Below are 18808 nucleotides of genomic sequence, written 5' to 3'. Positions count from 1 at the left end.
GGTAGCCAGAAATGAGGGCACCATAGTCTTTTCACCAGTGAATAAGGGAATGGGGCGATCCAGAGTACCCTGGCTCAGTTGTCTCTTATCTGTGGTTCATATATAAATTTCAGACAGTCGGTAAACTCCTGAAATTGTCTGCAAAATTGCAGGTGTGTGTGTGCATATGTGCCTTTTTCTTGTGAGAACATGCACAGCTGGCATCAGATATTTTAGGCAATGTGAAAAGGTGAAGAACTTGCACGGGAGGATCTTGAACGGTTCCTTCTGACCCTAAGACTTCGTAAGGCGGGTTAGGCTGTGTGTGCTGGCCACTTCTCCAGCAGGGCCACTCTGCACCCCAAAGGCACCTGCCCACCTCCAGATGTCAGCCTGGGCTCCTCAGACTTCACAGAAATCACTGCTGCTGGCCCCACTGCCACTTGCTTCTAGGAGACACCAGAAAGACCTGTTTTCAAGCCAGCCCAAGTGGCAGACTGGAGACGGCAAAACGGTTGTTTATAGAGACTCTGTCTATGTGGGTCAGGGAACATGTCACAATGCCGGGTTAAGTTACTGACAAGAATATATAAGCAAGTGTTCAAGGGTTTCATCCATTGATGATAAACCGCATTGCACCTGCCAGACTGGCCACCAGGGAACCACATAGGCAGCACTATGGATGCTGGGAGTATGCACTCAGGCAAAAACAGGCAGGAGTGGGGCCATAAAATCCGCCCCGGAAGAGGAACAATCTGGGGTCAACTGCAGGGACAAGAGTAGCCAGGTCCTGGTTCCAGCTCAGAGAGCTCCAAGCCCTGTGTCTACCAGGCCACTCATATGTGCCAGCGGGCAGGCTGGGAGACCACACGACTGTGGGGGAGAGGGAGCCAGCTCCCCTTACGGGAAAGGTCTCCCTACTGGCCACAGGGCCCTTGCACAAATGGATATGATTGCAAATGACAGCTGCTGGATGTGTATTTGTGTTCCTCCCGTTTCCTAGTGAAGGGAAGCCATCACGATGGTGTTCTAGGCTCTCTGCTTCCAACCTCCCACCTTGGAGAAGGGCCCCAGAGCAGGGGGACACAAGCCCGGGGCCGGCAGCCATGAAATCCACAGTCGTTGCTGTCCAGAATGATCCTTCTCAAAGAGGTCACATATTTTTTAAAAAATTAAGCCTCCAGCTAGAAATGTATTAAACAGAAGATGGTGGCAAATCACTGCTACAGGGCTTTGAATGATATTTTAATGAGTGTCTCTCTGTGCCATCATCTCAGCGAATCTGCTCACACTATGTTACAGGTGAGGAAAGGAGGCAACTCACCAGGTTCTCACGGCTGGTAGGTGGCAGAGAAGGGATACAGAGTCAGCACTCATTCTGAAGTCAGAATTCTTCTACTACTCAGCCTCTGATGGTGGAGTCTGGGGATCTTTCACTCTAGTGAGATTTTCTTTTAGAAAAAGGAATTGTCCTTCCAGATGCAGAAAAAAAAAAAATATATATATATATATACATCTCCTTAACTTTGCATCACCTCTGAAAGTAAATTTAAAGTGAACTTATCCCATGAGGCTGTATGACTTTAAAACAAAAACACAAGTTAATAAAATAAATCAACGTGTTCCCGAAAAAAGCAACATCACCCGATTTAACCTCTGCCCTTAGTTTGGTGACTACTCTGTCCAGCCTGATGAGCTCAATTACCTGCCATCAGTTACAAAGCAGAACAGCATGGCCCAGACATGCCCAGATATTTTCTATCAAGGCTTGAGAGTCCGTCCTTAGACACCTGACACTTAGTTCTTTCAGGCTGTTACAACAGGACACTATAGAGTGGGTGGCTTCTAAACAACAGACATTTGTTTCTCCAAGTTCTTGAGGCTGGAAGTCCAAGGCGCTGGCAGATTCAGTGTCTGGTGAGAGCCCACTTCCCATCTTCTTGCTGTGTCTTCACATGGTGGAAGGGACAAGGAGCTCTCTGGGATCTCTTTATAAGGGCACTAATCCCATCAAGGGGGCTCCACCCTCATGATCTAATCACCTCCCAAAGGCCCCAACTCCTAACACCATCACATTGGGGGTTAGGTTTCAACATGAATTCTGGGGGGACACAAACATTCAGTCCATAGCACGCACACATGCACAGCCTCCAGTGACCCATAGTTACAATCGAATGTGAGTGGGGCAGGATGATTCTGCAAAAGGCATGGAAATGGGCCATGGAAATCTGACTGTGTCCAACTCAGTAAACATTATCAGATCCCCAGGGTCTGCACAGCATTATTTCCTTTTCACTACAAAGTGAATGAAGCAGGAGAACCTGGCCTTACTCCGTTACACAAAGAAAGTAACAACGGAGGGGCAGTGGGAATGGCATCCTGATATTCTTCTTCAACACCCATCCCATTTCCTCCTTCTGTCTTAACGCCTCCTTCCCCCTCCATCACTTCCCTGACTTCCGATTAAGCTGGGGTGGGCCCCCAAACGCCCGTTCCACACCACAGGAACCTAACAGCCACGGGTGGCAAAAGCATCTAGCAAGTCAGGGTGTCAGAGTGCCCTGCCAGCAGCTGGCTTTGATGGCACTTCCACGGGCTGTATTGCTATTTCATAACACTTATCGCACTCTAATTAATTTCAAAACAACGTCTCGACGTCGTCCTCTGCCTCCACCTACTAGGCAGAGATGGGACAACCCTTGAGTGGTTTCCCAGGCCCAATTAAGGCTTCACAGCAGAGGCGAGGGCTGCGGTACAGGGGAGCACTGCTCCCAGGCAGGGGCCCCTGGAGATCGCACTCAGAAAACCTTGGAGACCCCCCAGGGAGGCGCTGGCCAGCTCCCTCCTATGCCCTGGCTGGATGTCACCCACACCTTTCATGCGTGGGTCTGCAAGCGTGGCTGCCCCGTTCACAGCTGTCCCATGCTATCTAGAGCAGGGGACACAGTGTTTACCAGCGCGCTCCGCTTGTACTGAAGGTAGGAATGCACCCCTGAGGTGTCTCCTGGCAGCGCATGGCTCTCTGCAGAGCTGGCCTCTGCTTGCAAAGAGCTGCCTGCGATGTAGATGGTCAACCTGAGGCCAGTGAATGTGAGGGCTCGAGATAAAAGCTCGGGCAAGAGGTGGTAGAGATGAAAGGGAAGGTATAAATAACATGAGCAGGTACACACGCTGCAGGAACTACCACAAAAGGGAAGCGTGGGAAATCACTCCGTTAATTCACATCATGTGGACGACCTCTATTAAAAAAATCTACTCGGGGGACTTCCCTGGTGGCGCAATGGTTAAGAATCCGCCTGCCAATGAGGGACAGGGGTTCAAGCTCTGGTCCGGGAAGATCCCACATGCCGCAGAGCAACTAAGCCCGTGTGCCACAACTACTGAACCTGCGCTCTAGAGCCTGCGAGCCACAACTACTGAGCCCACGTGCCTAGAGCCCATGCTCTGCAACAAGAGAAACCACTGCAATGAGAAGCCCGCGCACCGCAACAAAGAGTAGCCCCCGCTCGCCGCAACTAGAGAAATCCTGCGCGCAGCAATGAAGACCCAACGCAGCCAAAAATAAATAAATAAATACATAAATTAACTTTTTAAAATATCTACTCTGACACCTGCACCGTACAGAGTCACTGCCGACTGCTGTGGTCTGATAAGTCGAGTCCACACTTCATTTGGGGCTTCGTAGGAGACTCTAAAGATAAAGTCATTTTCTCACAGAATACTCATCCAGGGCATATGGAAGAATCACCATCACGTAAAGGATTGGGGTACCCACTCTGTGATTTGGGGGAGTTTGGGAGGCCTCTATCCTCAGAAAAAAAATCTGCACCCTTTAAAGAGCGATTAACATCATTAACTTGACCTCGCACTTGCAAGTCTCTGAAGCATCCTACTAAGTTGTTATCCGTCACTTTCATCTTAGGGTGAATGATGTGGTGGGAATGAGTGTGGGTGACATCTGGGAAGGGAGGGGAGCTTGGGAAAGGTGTCCTGAGACCCGAGGAGGGGGTGTTTCCCAGGCTTGTGCTGATCAACAGAGACCCTGAAATGCCCAGGTTATTAACACAAGAATGGAGGGGCCGGGGCCCATAAGCTTTGCTTATTACTGAATAAGCATCTATGAATAGATATTTTTACACTTCTATTTCAGAAAATACTGACATCTGCTGACTCCTGCCAAGGGTCTGTGTTGGACAGAGCATTCTGCTGTCAAGACAGACAGAAAAATCTCCATCCCATTGACTCTTGAGAGCTCTTTTGAGCCTGACGCCACTTTCTGACGAGAGGAATCGCTGGTAGGACCCATCAGAAATGATTCCAGTTCCCTGGCGCCTTCCCTCTGGGATACGTGTCATTGCAGTGGTGAGCTGAGGCTTGCCGCAAGCCCTTGAATGATGAGAAAAGGACTCAAATATTGACTCGGGGTCAATCCAATAAAATCAAACCCAAATAAACAAAAAGGGTACAAACCAACCAAAGCTCTCTCTGCCACAGGGCAACTCCCAGGTCCATGCCAGCTGTTCGAGAACAGTCTGTGAAATAAGCCATCATATTATTAACCTTGTGAATTGATCAATAAGGTCACTCAAGGTCCAGCAGGAGAGGCTGGGAGCTCACTGGAGGTAATCCATGTGTAAATCCAAATCTTCAATAGAAAAGAGGGAGCTTGTTCATTAAAGGGACCTTGTGGAGAAACCTATTTTTCAAGTGAAAAATTAGCTCCTAACTTCTCCTTTTGCACCGGTTTACATTTTTACGCACTGTACTTTCTAAAAGTAAAGCCCCTGTGACTGTAAGTCTCTGACCCACTAGCTGTTACATGAAGACTAGACCATGAGACCCCCAACCTCTACTGCTCTGCTCATTCACTGCCTTCCTAGGAAATCCTGAAACAGAGCTGAGGGCATCTGGGGTGGGCCACAAAAGTATGATTGTACTTGGCAGATGGCTGTATTAGTCAGCATTCTACAGAGAAACAGAAGCAATAGAACCAGAGAAACAGAATCAATAAATAGACTTAATATAAGGAACTGGCACACACAATTACAGAGGCAGACAAGTTGCAAGGTCTGCAGTGTGAGTAGGCAAGTGGAGACCCAGAAGAGCTGATGGTGTAGTTCCAGTCTGAACGCCAGCGGACTCAAGACCCATGAAGAGCTGCTATTTCAATTCAAATAAAGCCAATGTCCTAGTTCAAAGTCCATCAGAATTATATATCACAGATTATATGATCTAACAACTGAATATTGTAAATACACTTGTCTTACCTCTCAATAAAAGGGTACTTTTCTATTTTTTTTTAAAGGGAATTCCCTCTGATTTAGAGGAGGGTCAGCCTTTTTGTTCTATTCAGGCCTTCAGCTGATTGGATGAGGCCCACCCACACTAGGGAGGGCAATCTGCTTTATTCAGTCTACTGATTTAAATATTAATCTCATCCGAAAACACTCTCACAGACACACTCAAGGGTAACGTTTGACCAAATGTCTGGGCACCCCAGATCCCAGTCAAGTTGACACATAAAATTAACCATCACAATAGGAATGGCTGTTTTCTACAAGGGGGAATCCAGGGGCAGGTGTCAGGGGTCCATGCAAAGCTGAGGATCCCAGAGTGAACTTGGCCAACATAAAGAAACCAGACTTCAGGGTTGGAACACAGCCATGGGACTCCAGGGTGTGGAAAGTGTCTTAGCGAAAGGCCCTCTGTCCAGAGGCCCACAAGGACACCGGGAGGACCCGCCTGGGGTTGAACTTTGTTCTATCATGAATAGTGCCATTACAAGAGACAATGACATACCCATATTGCTGTCTAATCTGCAGGGGAAAAAAATGACTTCTTGGAATTTTGAACAATGCTCTTGTCAAAGATCCAAGCTTCCCTGGTCTGTGACCCTGTTGGGACTCATGAGTCTCTGAGACAATGTTAACACCCTGTGTTCGCAAATAAAGAAACTGAACTAGAGAGAGTTTGGGGTGCTGTGGCCGAAGCTGCACAATTGGCCACCACAACCTGAGCCCCTGCCTTCCCTCCCAGGACCCTGGGGTGCTCCCAGCCCTGCCAACCACTGCCCTCACCTCCCCCAGCTTACACAGCTCTGCGTGCCCGGGCCTCTCCGTCCTCCACCAAGTCAGAGGCGGGTGGTGGCCACCACATGTGGGTGGTTGAGCTCCTCCGCCGAGCCTGGGGGGTTCACTGCCACTGGCCTTTCTGGACATGATCCACTGGCTTCACCACAGTCACGCTACCTGTCTCTATGCAGAAACAGGGGCGCAGGGGCTCCAGAACCAGCACAGGGTCCTCAAGAGGCCCTCCATCCTCCAGGAGCCGCCACCAGGCCAGGCAGACTCAGGCCCCATCAGTGTTTCAGCTCCAGGGGAACAGGCGAGGCGGCCATGACCCTCAGCCTCAGCGCCCAGCCCTCCCCTCGCCTCCCTCTCCCTCACTCACTGCAATAATCTGCTTTAGCCATATCTGCTAAAAATACATCTCGCTCCTCTGTGACACTTACTAATACAGTCTATTTCAGGCCCGTTTGCATTCTTATGTACAAATGCCCGTATGGGTAGCAGTGAGTTCGCTCAGAATGTCAGAGCATTTCCTTCAGGAAAGCTCCTCTCAGCTCTGCTCAGCACATACGTCTGAAGAGCAAACCTTTCTGCACTGGATGGGCATCGAATATACAACCTTCCCACGCTAGATGGGCACTGGGGATATAAAAGAAAAAGGCTGGGGTCAGAGGAGCAAGGAAGAGGCCAAGAAGGAAACAGCTGTGCACGCCGTGAAGTCCACAGTTCCTTCTGCCCACATCTGTTCCTCCCTCACGGGCACACGCCCGGCCCCCAGAGTCACGGTCACCCCAAAAGCAGCTGCAGAATGGCTTCTCCATCGAAGCCACAGGACACATGCTAGAAACCGGGAGAACATCTAAAAAAAAGGCACAGACCAGGCTGAACTCCACAAGCCATCCCCAGGAAGCTGTTTGCCATGGCTGAGGCCCGGGGAAGTTATCATTTCCACTGCACAGTGGTCCCCTTGTATGAGCTCATCCTCCCCTGAGCGACGACCCTGCTGGCTTCCCTCAGCTGTCTTGGAAGGCTCCCTGACTTTCCTGGCGTTTCCTAGAACTTTGGCTCTCTCCTCAAATACATAGGGGATAATGACAGCTCTCCATCTCTGATCTTTGCCTTCCTGCAGGGAAGGAGGGAGAAGTCTTGTATGACCCGTTTTCAAAGGTCTTCCTGCGTGCTTCCTTTTTCTTGTTTTGTCCCAGATCTTACTTTCCCCTAACATATTTAATTCATCTTCCTTTATTCGGAGGTGAAACACCAAGGCAAACAGTGACTGGGTGTCACTGGCTGCAAAGCAGGTACTCAAGGAAGGGAGAAAAGAAGGACCCCAGGGCTGGGGCCAGAAGAGGGAGGAGGATGCCTGGGCGGAGCCGGAGCTCAGAACCCAGCTGGTGCCATATTGATGTCTTTCCGATTGCAAAGCTCCTGGGTGACAGACACGTAGATAAGCACAGAGTGAAGCATTCAGAATGCCAACTCCACCCGGCCCTTTTCAGCTCCCAGGACCTTGGCTGGGTTAGGTTCACCGACCTGAACTTGGAGCCACTGTTCCCCAGTTAAGAAATCAGATCCTTAAAAAAAATTAAAACGTTTTAAAACAAAAGCGTGAGACCGAATGATGGCCTCTCAACCAACATAGACTGGAGTCTCCCAAAGTCTGGAATTCGGGGCTTTGCCAGACCCACACACACAGGAAATGGCCGGACAGAGATGCTTAATGGTAGGAAGGAGGAAGCTGATCCAGCCAGGAATTATCAGAATGAAGGATTACAAAAAAAGCTAAAGGTACTTCTCGGACTGTATTATCTCTTGAACACTTAGCTAGCGCTGTGATCCGGCCAGGAAAATGATTATTAACAACCCTGACACAGGAGATTCTAATGTCTGAAAATTTCATGCACTCTAGCAACAGCAGAATCTTATTTATCTAGGCTTGATTCCACCCTCAGTAATGGAAAACATTGGGATAAACAAAGAACCCTCCAGCACCAATACGGCACCCCATCGGTGAGTTCAGAGGACCGAAATTAGTCTTATCTCCTTGTAGTCTATCTTCAGGTGCTGCTGCTGAATCCAATTACATCGTGTGACAAAAGACAGTCACAATCACAAGCTGTTTATCGTGCATGCCCCGTGGGCTTGTCTTGGAAGCCAGCACAGATGCCAATGTGTGTGTAATATACACACGAATATGGAAAAAAGCCACTAACGCTGAAGTTTCCCAGACCTCATCCCTTTTTATTTTCTCTGCTAGTCCTCTGAATAGCTCATCTTGAAAACTGTAGCTGCCAAGACAGAAGAATTCACTGCTTGAGAAGGAAAAAAAATTCCATTATTCCAACTTTCTTTCCTTGAGCCTGAGGAGAATAGTGATTATGACTGGTAAGATTTCTTCAACGAGAAGTTTATTTCTCCAGTTTAGTTACCATGTGGTACAAAGGAAGTGGGAATGCAGGTGAGATGACCTCAAGGCCCTCACAAGTGGTCCCCACACATCCACCCAGCTCTGAACGTGAACTGCAAGAAATGCCTTTCCCCCTCCAAATGCCCCGTCTGCTCTATCACATCACTGCTGAGTGCGTTCTGTGGACCACGGGGGCAGGGATGGAGACAAGAGGGGAGAGGGAGCAGAAGCAGCGACCCCAGTTCACTTCCCGCTCTTCAGAGGGATGCTAAAAGCATGAAAGACGTAATGATTGCTTCTGGAGCTCTTCAGCTATACGATGCTCTATAAATACCAGTAACCACCCCCTCGAGGGAAAACATGTTTCATTACAGCGGAGGTAAATGCTGCAGCAGCCTGCAGGAAAGATGGGCTGCATCTCAGAGGGATCTTCTGGTATCCTGAGTGCACCCAGAGTAATCACCAAGTAGAGCGGGTGACCCACACAGCATCCTGCTTTGACTGGAGAATGGTGCACCCCGGATTGCTGGCATCTCATATGTCTATCCATTTTGACGTGCCCATCCGATGCACGCTCATTAAGGCCCCCGCTATCTGCCTGAGGGGCACTATAGCATTGTGGTTAAGTGCCTGGGCTCTGGAGCTGGGCTGCCCGGCAGGAAGCCCGGCTCTGCCCACACACCAGTCGTCTGACCTCAGGCACGTCACTGAATCTCTGTGCGGTGAGGACACGGAGGTCCTCACTCATCACACGGGGATGATAACAGAAGCCACTTCACAAGGTCATCGTGAGGATTCATCCGGTTCACCTGTGTCCAGGGGTCAGACCTCTGTCTGATACACAGGGAGGGCGAGAGAAGGGACCGCTACGGAACTTACCTACCAAATGTAAGGGTCCGTAGTATTTCATTTACTCCTTGACTATTTTAAATTCGATTATTTTAGCATCAAAATCAAGATGAAAACGGAAGGCGTTAGCAATTAGAAGTGGACCCAGCACTTAGTCATGTGTGGAAAACACAGAAGTAGAAGATGAGGTCCCTGACTGGGAGCCTCCAGAGCCCCAACAATGAAGGGTATTCAGGTGTTTTAGCTGCCAGGCGGTAGCATATAAAGGGAGTGGGGAAAGGAGCATTATCCAGACATTGTTTAGAACTGCCAGCTCATAGCAATCATAAAGCAGGCAGGCTTTTGGTCCATGTTATTAATGTCTGAAGTTCTGCATTGGCAAAGCCCTCTCTCAGCTCCTGCGACCACCCCTTCCCTTTGCCTCGTTACCCCCGTGCATGCCAAAATCTCATCTAAAAGAGAAAGAGCCGCCCACCTGAATCTCCCACCAGGAAGCCCTTAGTCCATCCACCCTGGGCAGCGAGCACTGTCCCTCCACTGCAGGGGACCCGAGGTGCCCTTACCATCAAGCAGAGGGCACACCCGCAGTCGGACAGGCCCAGGTGTGAATCCCTGTCCTGCCGCTTAGCTGAATGGCTCTGAGCAGTGGTTCCCAAAGTGCAGTCCCTGCAGCAGCAGCAGCAGCAGCAGCAGCACCCAGGAACCCGTTAGAGATACAACTCCTAATGCTCCATCACAGACATGCTGAATCAGAAGCTCTGCAGATGGGGCCCAGCAGCCTGGGTTTCAACAAACCATCCGGGGATTCTGATGTTCACCCAAGTTTGAGAACCACTGGCTTCGAGAAAGTGACAATTTTTTCTGGGTCACAGTTTCCTCACTCAAGAAAGGGGGTTAATAGCACTCACCTCATGAGGCTACAATGTAAGAATTAAATGAGATAGATGATAGACTACAATGTAAGAATTAAATGAGATAGATGATAGATGTCAAGCACTGGCTATGGTGCTCCAAACACGGTAGATACTCAATACACTCTACTTATTATTATCATTATTTTATTATTATTATTTTATTATTATTACTATCAAAGTCAGTGGAACAGATTCACAAAACAGCAGTAGCTCAAAAACACCTAGAGTAAATAAGATTGGGATCCATGACAGCCCTGCTTTTCAGGGAAGTCATTTAAACAACAGTCCAAGGACAGAAGCTAAGGGGAGTTGGTAGATACACCCTACCTTGCCCAAGGTCATCCGAGGGCCCCTAGGATCCCGGGGTCACTCAAACACACTACCTGTGAACCATGGAGATTCCCACTAACTGACTCCTCAAGCATCTTGAGGGCTGGGAATCCCAGAAACCAAAAGCATTCCCCATTTTATTGGTAAAATAAGGATAATATGAGTTTTGAGGCAATGCCACAGGAGAGAAAACTAGAGGTATCTGAGTTCAAATACTGGTATTTAAAATGTATAATGGAATACTAGCGAACAGAATCCAACAGCACATGAAAAGGATCATACACTATGATCAAGTAAGGTTTATCCCAGAAATGCAAGGATTCTTCAATATTTGCAAATCAATCAACGTGATAAACCATATTAACAAATTGAAGGAGAAAAATCATATGATCATCTCATTAGATGCAGAGAAAGCTTTCAACAAAATTCAACACCCATTTATGATAAAAACCTTCCAGAAAGTAGGCATAGAGGGATCTTTTCTCAACATAATAAAGGCCATATATGACAAACCCACAGCCAACATCATCCTCAATGGTAAAAAACTGAAATCATTTCCACTAAGATCAGGAACAAGACCACGTTGCCCAATAGTGCTCTCACCACTATTATTCAACATAGTTTTGGAAGTTTTAGCCACAGCAATCAAAGAAGAAAAAGAAATAAATGGAATCCAAATCAGAAAAGAAGAAGTAAAGCTGTCACTGTTTGCAGATGACATGATACTATACATAGAAAATCCTAAAGATGCTACCAGAAAACTACTAGAGCTAATCAATGAATTTGGTAAAGTAGCAGGATACAATATTAATGCACAGAAATCTCTGGCATTCCTACACACTAAGAGTGAAAAATCTGAAAGTGAAATTAAGAAAACTCTCCCATTTACCATGGCAACAAAAAGAATAAAATACCTAGGAATAAACCTACCTAAGGAGACAAAAGACCTGTATGCAGAAAATTATAAGACACTGATGAAAGAAATTAAAATGATACAAATAGATGGAGAGATATACCATGTTCTTGGATTGGAAGAATCAACATTGTGAAAATGACTCTACTACCCAAAGCAATCTACAAATTCAATGCAATCCCTATCAAACTACCACTGGCATTTTTCACAGAACTAGAACAAAAAAGTTCACAATTTGTATGGAAACACAAAAGACCCCAAATAGCCAAAGCAATCCTGAGAAAGAAAAACAGAGCTGGAGGAATCAGGTTCCCTGACTTCAGACTATACTACAAAGCTACAGTAATCAAGACAGTATGGTACTGGCACAAAAACAGAAATATAGATCAATGGAACAGGATAGAAAGTCCAGAGATAAACCCACGCACATATGGTCACCTTATCTTTAATAAAGGAGGCAAGAATATACAGTGGAAAAAAGACAGCCTCTTCAATAAGTGGTGCTGGAAAAACTGGACAGCTACATGTAAAAGAATGAAATTAGAACACTCCCTAACACCATACACAAAAATAAACTCATAAAGGATTAAAGATTTAAATGTAAGGCCAGACACTATAAAACTATTAGAGGAAAACATAGACAGAACACTGTTTGACACAGCAAGATCCTTTCTGACCCACCTCCTAGAGAAATGGAAATAAAAACAAAAATAAACAAATGGTACCTAATGAAACTTAAAAGCTTTTGCACAGCAAAGGAAACCATAAACAAGACCAAAAGACAACCCTCAGAATGGGAGAAAATATTTGCAAATGAAGCAACTGACAAAGGATTAATCTCCAAAACATACAAGCAACTCATGCAGCTCAATATCAAAAAAACAAACAACTCAATCCAAAAATGAGCATAAGACCTAAATAGACATTTCTCCAAAGAAGATATACAGATTGCCAACAAACACATGAAAGGGTGCTCAACATCACTAATCATTAGAGAAATGCAAATCAAAACTACAATGAGATATTATTTCACACTGGTCAGAATGGCCATCATCAAAACATCTACAAACAATAAATGCTAGAGAGGGTGTGGAGAAAAGGGAACCCTCCTGCACTGTTTGTGGGAATGTAAATTGATACAGCCACTATGGAGAACATTATGGAGGTTCCTTAAAAAACTAAAAATAGAACTACCATAGGACCCAGCAATCCCACAACTGGGCATATACCCTGAGAAAACCATAATTCAAAAAGACTCATGTACCAAAATGTTCATTGCAGCTCTATTTACAATAGCCAGGACATGGAAGCAACCTAAGTGTCCATCAACAGACGAATGGATAAAGAAGATGTGGCACACATATACAATGGAATATTACTCAGCCATGAAACGGAACGAAACTGAGTTATTTGTAGTGAGGTGGATGGACCTAGAGACTGTCATACAGAGTGAAGTAAGTCAGAAAGAGAAAAACAAATACCGTATGCTAACACATATAAATGGAATCTAAAAAAAAAAAAAAAAAAAGAAAGAAAGAAAGAAAAAATGTTCCAAAGAACCTAGGGGCAAGATGGGAATAAAGATGCAGACCTACTAGAGAATGGACTTGAGGAGATGGGGAGGGGGAAGGGTAAGCTGGGACGAAGTGAGAGAGTGGCATGGACATATATACACTACCAAACGTAAAATAGATAGCTAGTGGGAAGCAGCTGCATAGCACAGGGAGATCAGCTCGGTGCTTTGTGACCACCTGGAGGGGTGGGATAGGGAGGGTGGGAGGGAGGGAGATGCAAGAGGGAAGAGATATGGGGATATATGTATATGTATAGCTGATTAGCTTTGTTGTAGGGCAGAAGCTAGCACACCTTTGTGGAGAGATTATACTCCAATAAAGATGTTAAAAAAATAAAATAAAATAAAGATGGTTTAAAAAAAATACCTCCCCTGTAGATCTTCAACAATTCATGGTAGATGTGTGGGGCAGGACAGGCAGATTTTGTATAAAAGATTATATATACCATCTTCTATAAAAGAGTATACCTTGTATAAAAAGTATAAAAGAGAACCTGTAAAAATGATATATTAAGAACTGAGGTGTCTCCCTTTGTGTTTTGTTGATTTTTTGTATTGACATGCTTTGATTCCTTTCTATTTATTTTTGTGTAAATTCTAGAGGTATTTTTGTTTTGTGGTTACCTTGGGACTTACATATCTTATAACAGTCTAACTTAAGTTGTTAACAACTTAAGTTCAATCACATACAAAAACTACATTTTAACTTCTCTCCCACTTTAAGTTATTGTCACAATTTACATTCATTCCTAATATTTGTCTTTAAACATATTTTAGTTATAGCTATTTTAAATAATTTCCTCTTTTAACTTTCATATTTGAATTAAAATAGATTTACCTACACCAAAAAAAAATAATAAAATAAAATAAAGTGTATAATGGAAGTCCTTAGAACATGTTCTGAATTGCTGAAGGGTATTTTTAGTAAGGAACGGTGAGAAGAATCATGTCCAAACTGACAGTGTCTGGAATCCAAGAGCTAAGGAGAAAACATGCTGGAAGAATTTCATCTTGGATTAAACACCACCATTACCTGAAACAACTCTGGCAGAGGTCACAAGGGCCTCCTAACAGCCAAATGCAGTGGACATTGGTCAACCACTGTCCCCTCTGGAATCTAACAGCTGATGGCTTCCATCCCCCTCAATCTCCTCCCTTTGACCTCCAACACACCACCTGTCCTAGTTCTCCTACCCTCACCCTTATCTCCCTCCTCCTCCTCCTCTGGAGCTCCTCCCCCTACCCACACAGCTGCCATACCTCCCACTTCTCTTGCAGCCAACCCACTGAAATCCCATTCTTCCTGCTCTGGAGTTTGTGTTGTGCACATGAAGATAATGGAATGAAAAATCCCTAGGTTAGGCACCATCTCTTTATCTTGGTCTATCATCTACTCTGTCCCCTAATATGGATACAGAGGTGAACAAAGAAGAGGCTGGTCTGTCTTTGGTCTCCTCTTCTTGTGCCTTCTTTTTCTCTCTGGCAATCTCATCCCCCCTGGGCATTTGGATGACCTACCTCATGGCTACCTATAGCCCCAGATTAATCCTAAGCCCTGGAACTTCATACCTCACCACTACTTCCCTCCACCTGGATGCTCCACCAGCATCTTGAGATCAGGATATCTGTAAGTGAACCCATTACCCTTCTCATAACATCCATTATGACTCACCCCAAATTCAAGTTCAGAGTTGGGTACACAAATTCAGGTGGAAAAACTTATGACACTGAATATCAATTTACTCTCCTAGTTTCATCTGTCACCTTTGAAACAAACCGAGACGATATTAAGCTTCACAACAGATGTGACCAAAATAAAAAATCCTGACACAGTAAGAGAAACATCTATAAAGAAATATAACCATCCTCTTTGAAGAAGACTCTAAATTCACATTAATTATACTGTATCTTTATTTCATTTTCTAGTTCCATTAGACAGTTGTGAAGTCATTATCCCCACCTTGCAGAGCATTCACAGATCCATGGAGTTTCTTCTCCCAATTTGGAGAAGTCCGAAGTAGATATACTATCTGTCATCTCTCCATACCCTCCCCATTTGCCAGTCCTTCTAGTTAATAGGGCCATGCGGTCACCCAAGCTAGAAATATAGGACTCCCTCTAGACTCTCCTCTCTTCCTCATGCCCCACCATGAAGTGCAGACTCGTGAATGCCCCATTTCTACTTCCTAGACTGTGCTCAAATAAGCACTGCTCTCCTTGCTCCTTCCCCCACCTCCCATTTCTGCCAGCACTTCCACAGCTCGGGGAGCAGTCATCTCCTGCTTGGAACTTGTCAGTAAGTGCTTCCTGTCTCATGTCCACTATGCTTCCTATTTCATAAAAGTGAGGAGGAGAATCCATTCTAAAACATGCTCCTCCTGAAATCTGCAGCTAATATTAAGTATGATTCAACATGGTAGGAAAGGAAGGAAAAGAAGGAGGCAATTTTCATGCCTATAAACACAACTATACCATAGTTCCCAAACCCAGAGCTAGGAGGGGTTAAAACTTTATGGAAGACCCCAAAGAACTGAAAGCAGACAACTGAACAGATATTTGATATATATTCATAGCAACATGATTCACATTAGCCAAAAGATGCAAGCAACCCAAGTACCCATGGATGGATGAACGGATAAACAAAATGTGGTCTGTCCACCTAGAGATTATCATGCTGAGTGAAGTAAGTCAGACAGAAAGACAAATACCATATGATATCACTTATGTGTAGAATCTAAAATATGACACAAATGAACTTATCTATGAAACAGAAACAGACTCACAGACATAGAAAACAGACTTGTGGTTGCCAAAGGGGAGGGGTGTGGGGGAAGGGATGTACTGGGAGTTTGAGGTTAGCAGATGCAAACTATTATATATAGAATGGATAAACAACAAGGTCCTGATGTATAGCACAGGGAACTGTATTCAATATCCTGTGATAAACCATTATGGAAAAGAATATGAAAAAAATGTAAATATATATATGTATAACTGAATCACTTTGCTGTACAGCAGAAATTAACACAATATTGTAAATCAACTACACTTCAATAAAATAATTTTTAAAATGTGGTCTATCCATATGGTGAAATATTATTCAGCCTTGAAAAGGAACGAAATTCTATCACATGCTACAACATGGGTGAACCCTGAGGACATTATAAGTGAAATAAACCAGGCACAACAAGACAAATATTATATGATTCCACCTATGTAAGATACCTACAGTAGTCAACTTCACAGAGACAGAAAGCAGAATAGTGGTCGCCAGGGGCTGCAGGGTTGGGGGGAAATGGGAAGTTGTTGAACGGGGTGTACAGTGTGTTTCAGAAGATAAAAAGAGTTCTGGAGATGGATAGTGGTGATGGTTGTACAACAATGTGAATGTACTTAAGGCCAATGAACTGTATACTTAAAAGTTGTTAAAATGGTAAAGTTTATGTTATATATATATTAAAAGTTTATATATATAAAACTTTATACATATGTAAAGTTTATTTTATAAATATATATAACTACAAAAAAATGATAAAAAAAAAAAAAACATCACAGATGAGGTACCAGTTAGGGTCACTGTCAAAGAGCAGCTGCTTCCCCTGTCTTCCAGCAATTCCCCAAAGAAATCGCTGTACCCAAAGGTACTGTTACCAAAACTGCCAGCTTCCCATCCAACCCAGAACTGGAAGGAAGGTCCAAAGAGACTTAAGAAAAGCATCTAATAAAAAAAAAAAAATTCCTTTTATTACATAGCAAAATACTTTAAATCCTATCAGCATATTTCTCATTTAAGTCAAACATTAAGTTCCATTAGCATATAGGGTATGTTTTGTTATAAACGAATGTTGGTTTAAAAAATAGGTTCCAGGGCTTCCCTGGTGGCGCAGTGGTTGAGAGTCCGCCTGCTGATGCAGGGGACACAGGTTCGTGCCCTGGTCCGGGAAGATCTCACGTGCCGCGGAGCGGCTGGGCCCGTGAGCCATGGCCGCTGAGCCTGCGCGTCCGGAGCCTGTGCTCCGCAACGGGAGAGGCCACAACAGTGAGAGGCCCGCGTACCGCAAAAAAAAAAAAAAAAAAAGGTTCCAGAATTCCCTTTTCAGTATATATAATTCTGAGAAAGTGATTCTAAAAAGACTGTTCCGGGCTTCCCTGGTGGCGCAGTGGTTGAGAGTCCTCCTGCCAATGCAGGGGACACGGGTTCGTGCCCCGGGCCAGGAAGATCCCACATGCCGCGGAGCGGCTGGGCGCATGAGCCATGGCCGCTGAGCCTGCACGTCCAGAGCCTGTGCTCCGCAACGGGAGAGGCCACAACAGTGAGAGGCCCGCGTACCGAGAAAAAAAAAAAAAAAAAAAGACTGTTCCACCAGATTCCCCCACAAAAACTGCAGGGACTTCTAAGCAGCCTTCCAGAATCAAGTCTCCATCTGTCTCCAAAGAGAAAGAATTATCTACACAAACCTCAGGTCCTTTCCCCCATGACTTGACACCTTTCCATGGCCCCTCGGGGCCAGCACGGTAACGTCCAGCTCTGGAGTATGAGAGGCAGCAAGCTGAGCTGTTAAAGAGAATTACTTCTGGGCTATCTGGTCACCCAGAGTTGACTCCTGACTTGAATCCCAGTTCCACCCTCTGCTGTCTGAAAGACTTCCTGTAAATCTCAGCCTCCCTAGCCTCAGTTTATTTATCTGTAAACTGGAGACGATAATAGTTCCTTCCTCTTAGAATTGCCATGAGGATTAAATGAATTAATAGCTATAAAATGCTCAGTGTTGTACACATAATAAGGATCCTGTGTTAGCTATTGTTATCATGTTGATATACAAGAATCTTCATGATGTGGCCACAGCCTCTTTTTCCAAGTGCAATTTCTGCCCTTGATTCCTGCACGGATCACCCTGCTACCTGATCTGCACCAACACATCACACCGCTTACGCCTCCAGCTTCACATGTGCTGCTCCTTCTGCCTGCACGCCCTGCTCCCTCTGCCCCTCGTTGACCTGGCAAACTCCTGAAGGGGTGTCAGTTCACCGTGGGTGGCTTTCCTGGCACCTGGACAGACTTATGCCCACTTTCCTTTGGGTTTCTGATGGCCCTTGCCCACCATCAAAGCAACCCCCACCTTGGACACGTGTCTGCTCACCTGGCTCCCTAGGTGAGGGGCCGAGGCAGAGGCTGTGCTACTGATCCCTACACATGCGGCCTCAAGCAGAGGGCCTGGCACATAGAAGACGTCCAGTAAATATGAATGAATGAATGCTGAGCATAAAAAGAACGAGACTAATACGGGGAATGAAAGAAGAGGAAAGAAGGAGACAGGCTGGACCCAGGACACATTTCACGTGGTCACCTGATAGGCAAAGCCAGCCCCACACTGAAAACTGGGTTCACCATCTTGAATGAGATGCTTTTCCAGCTAGAAGTCAACATCAGGACGAGTGAGCTCAGGCCCCAAAGTCAACGTGAAAGAGAATCAAAAGAAAGTTGCCCCATTTGTACCCAGGCTCAGGGAGGCAGACCAGGGCTGGTGCCCACTCTCCAAGAGGAGCCAGCCTGCTCCCATCGCCTGCAGGGAGCATGCGCACAGGCAGGGAAGCAGGATCAATAAGCAGCCACTCAACCTCCGGCTTCTGATCTACACAGGCCAACGGGGAAGGAGAACTAAAAATAAACGTGCAGGAAACAGACACAGGGTGAAAGAAGAAAGGGAGCAAGAGAGGAAAATGAGAGGGTACTAAGGGTTCTCTGACTGCAGGAGGGAGGGTCAACCCCAGGCC

The 18808-nt window shown here is 45.6% G+C and overlaps 1 protein-coding gene across 2 annotated transcripts in view; it reads right to left on the bottom strand.

Annotated features, from left to right (window-relative positions):
• Window positions 1-18808, bottom strand: part of CAMK1D (calcium/calmodulin dependent protein kinase ID) — a 420150-nt gene that overhangs the window by 307774 nt on the left and 93568 nt on the right. Inside the window, exon 1 of one of the 2 annotated variants that reach the window (XM_060095425.1) lies at window positions 1304-1391. The exons of the other annotated variant lie outside the window; for it this stretch is intronic. Within the exon in view, the coding sequence (XP_059951408.1) occupies window positions 1304-1356 (53 nt within the window). The 5' untranslated portion in view covers window positions 1357-1391. Of the gene's footprint in view, window positions 1-1303; window positions 1392-18808 lie in introns of those variants that run through there. 2 annotated transcript variants of the gene reach the window in all.

Source organism: Mesoplodon densirostris, chromosome 4 (genome assembly GCF_025265405.1).
Source record: "Mesoplodon densirostris isolate mMesDen1 chromosome 4, mMesDen1 primary haplotype, whole genome shotgun sequence".
NCBI classification, from domain to species: Eukaryota; Metazoa; Chordata; class Mammalia; order Artiodactyla; family Ziphiidae; genus Mesoplodon; species Mesoplodon densirostris.
The sequence above is the reverse complement of the archived record's forward strand: the minus strand, read 5'-3'. Positions and strand labels throughout refer to the sequence as shown.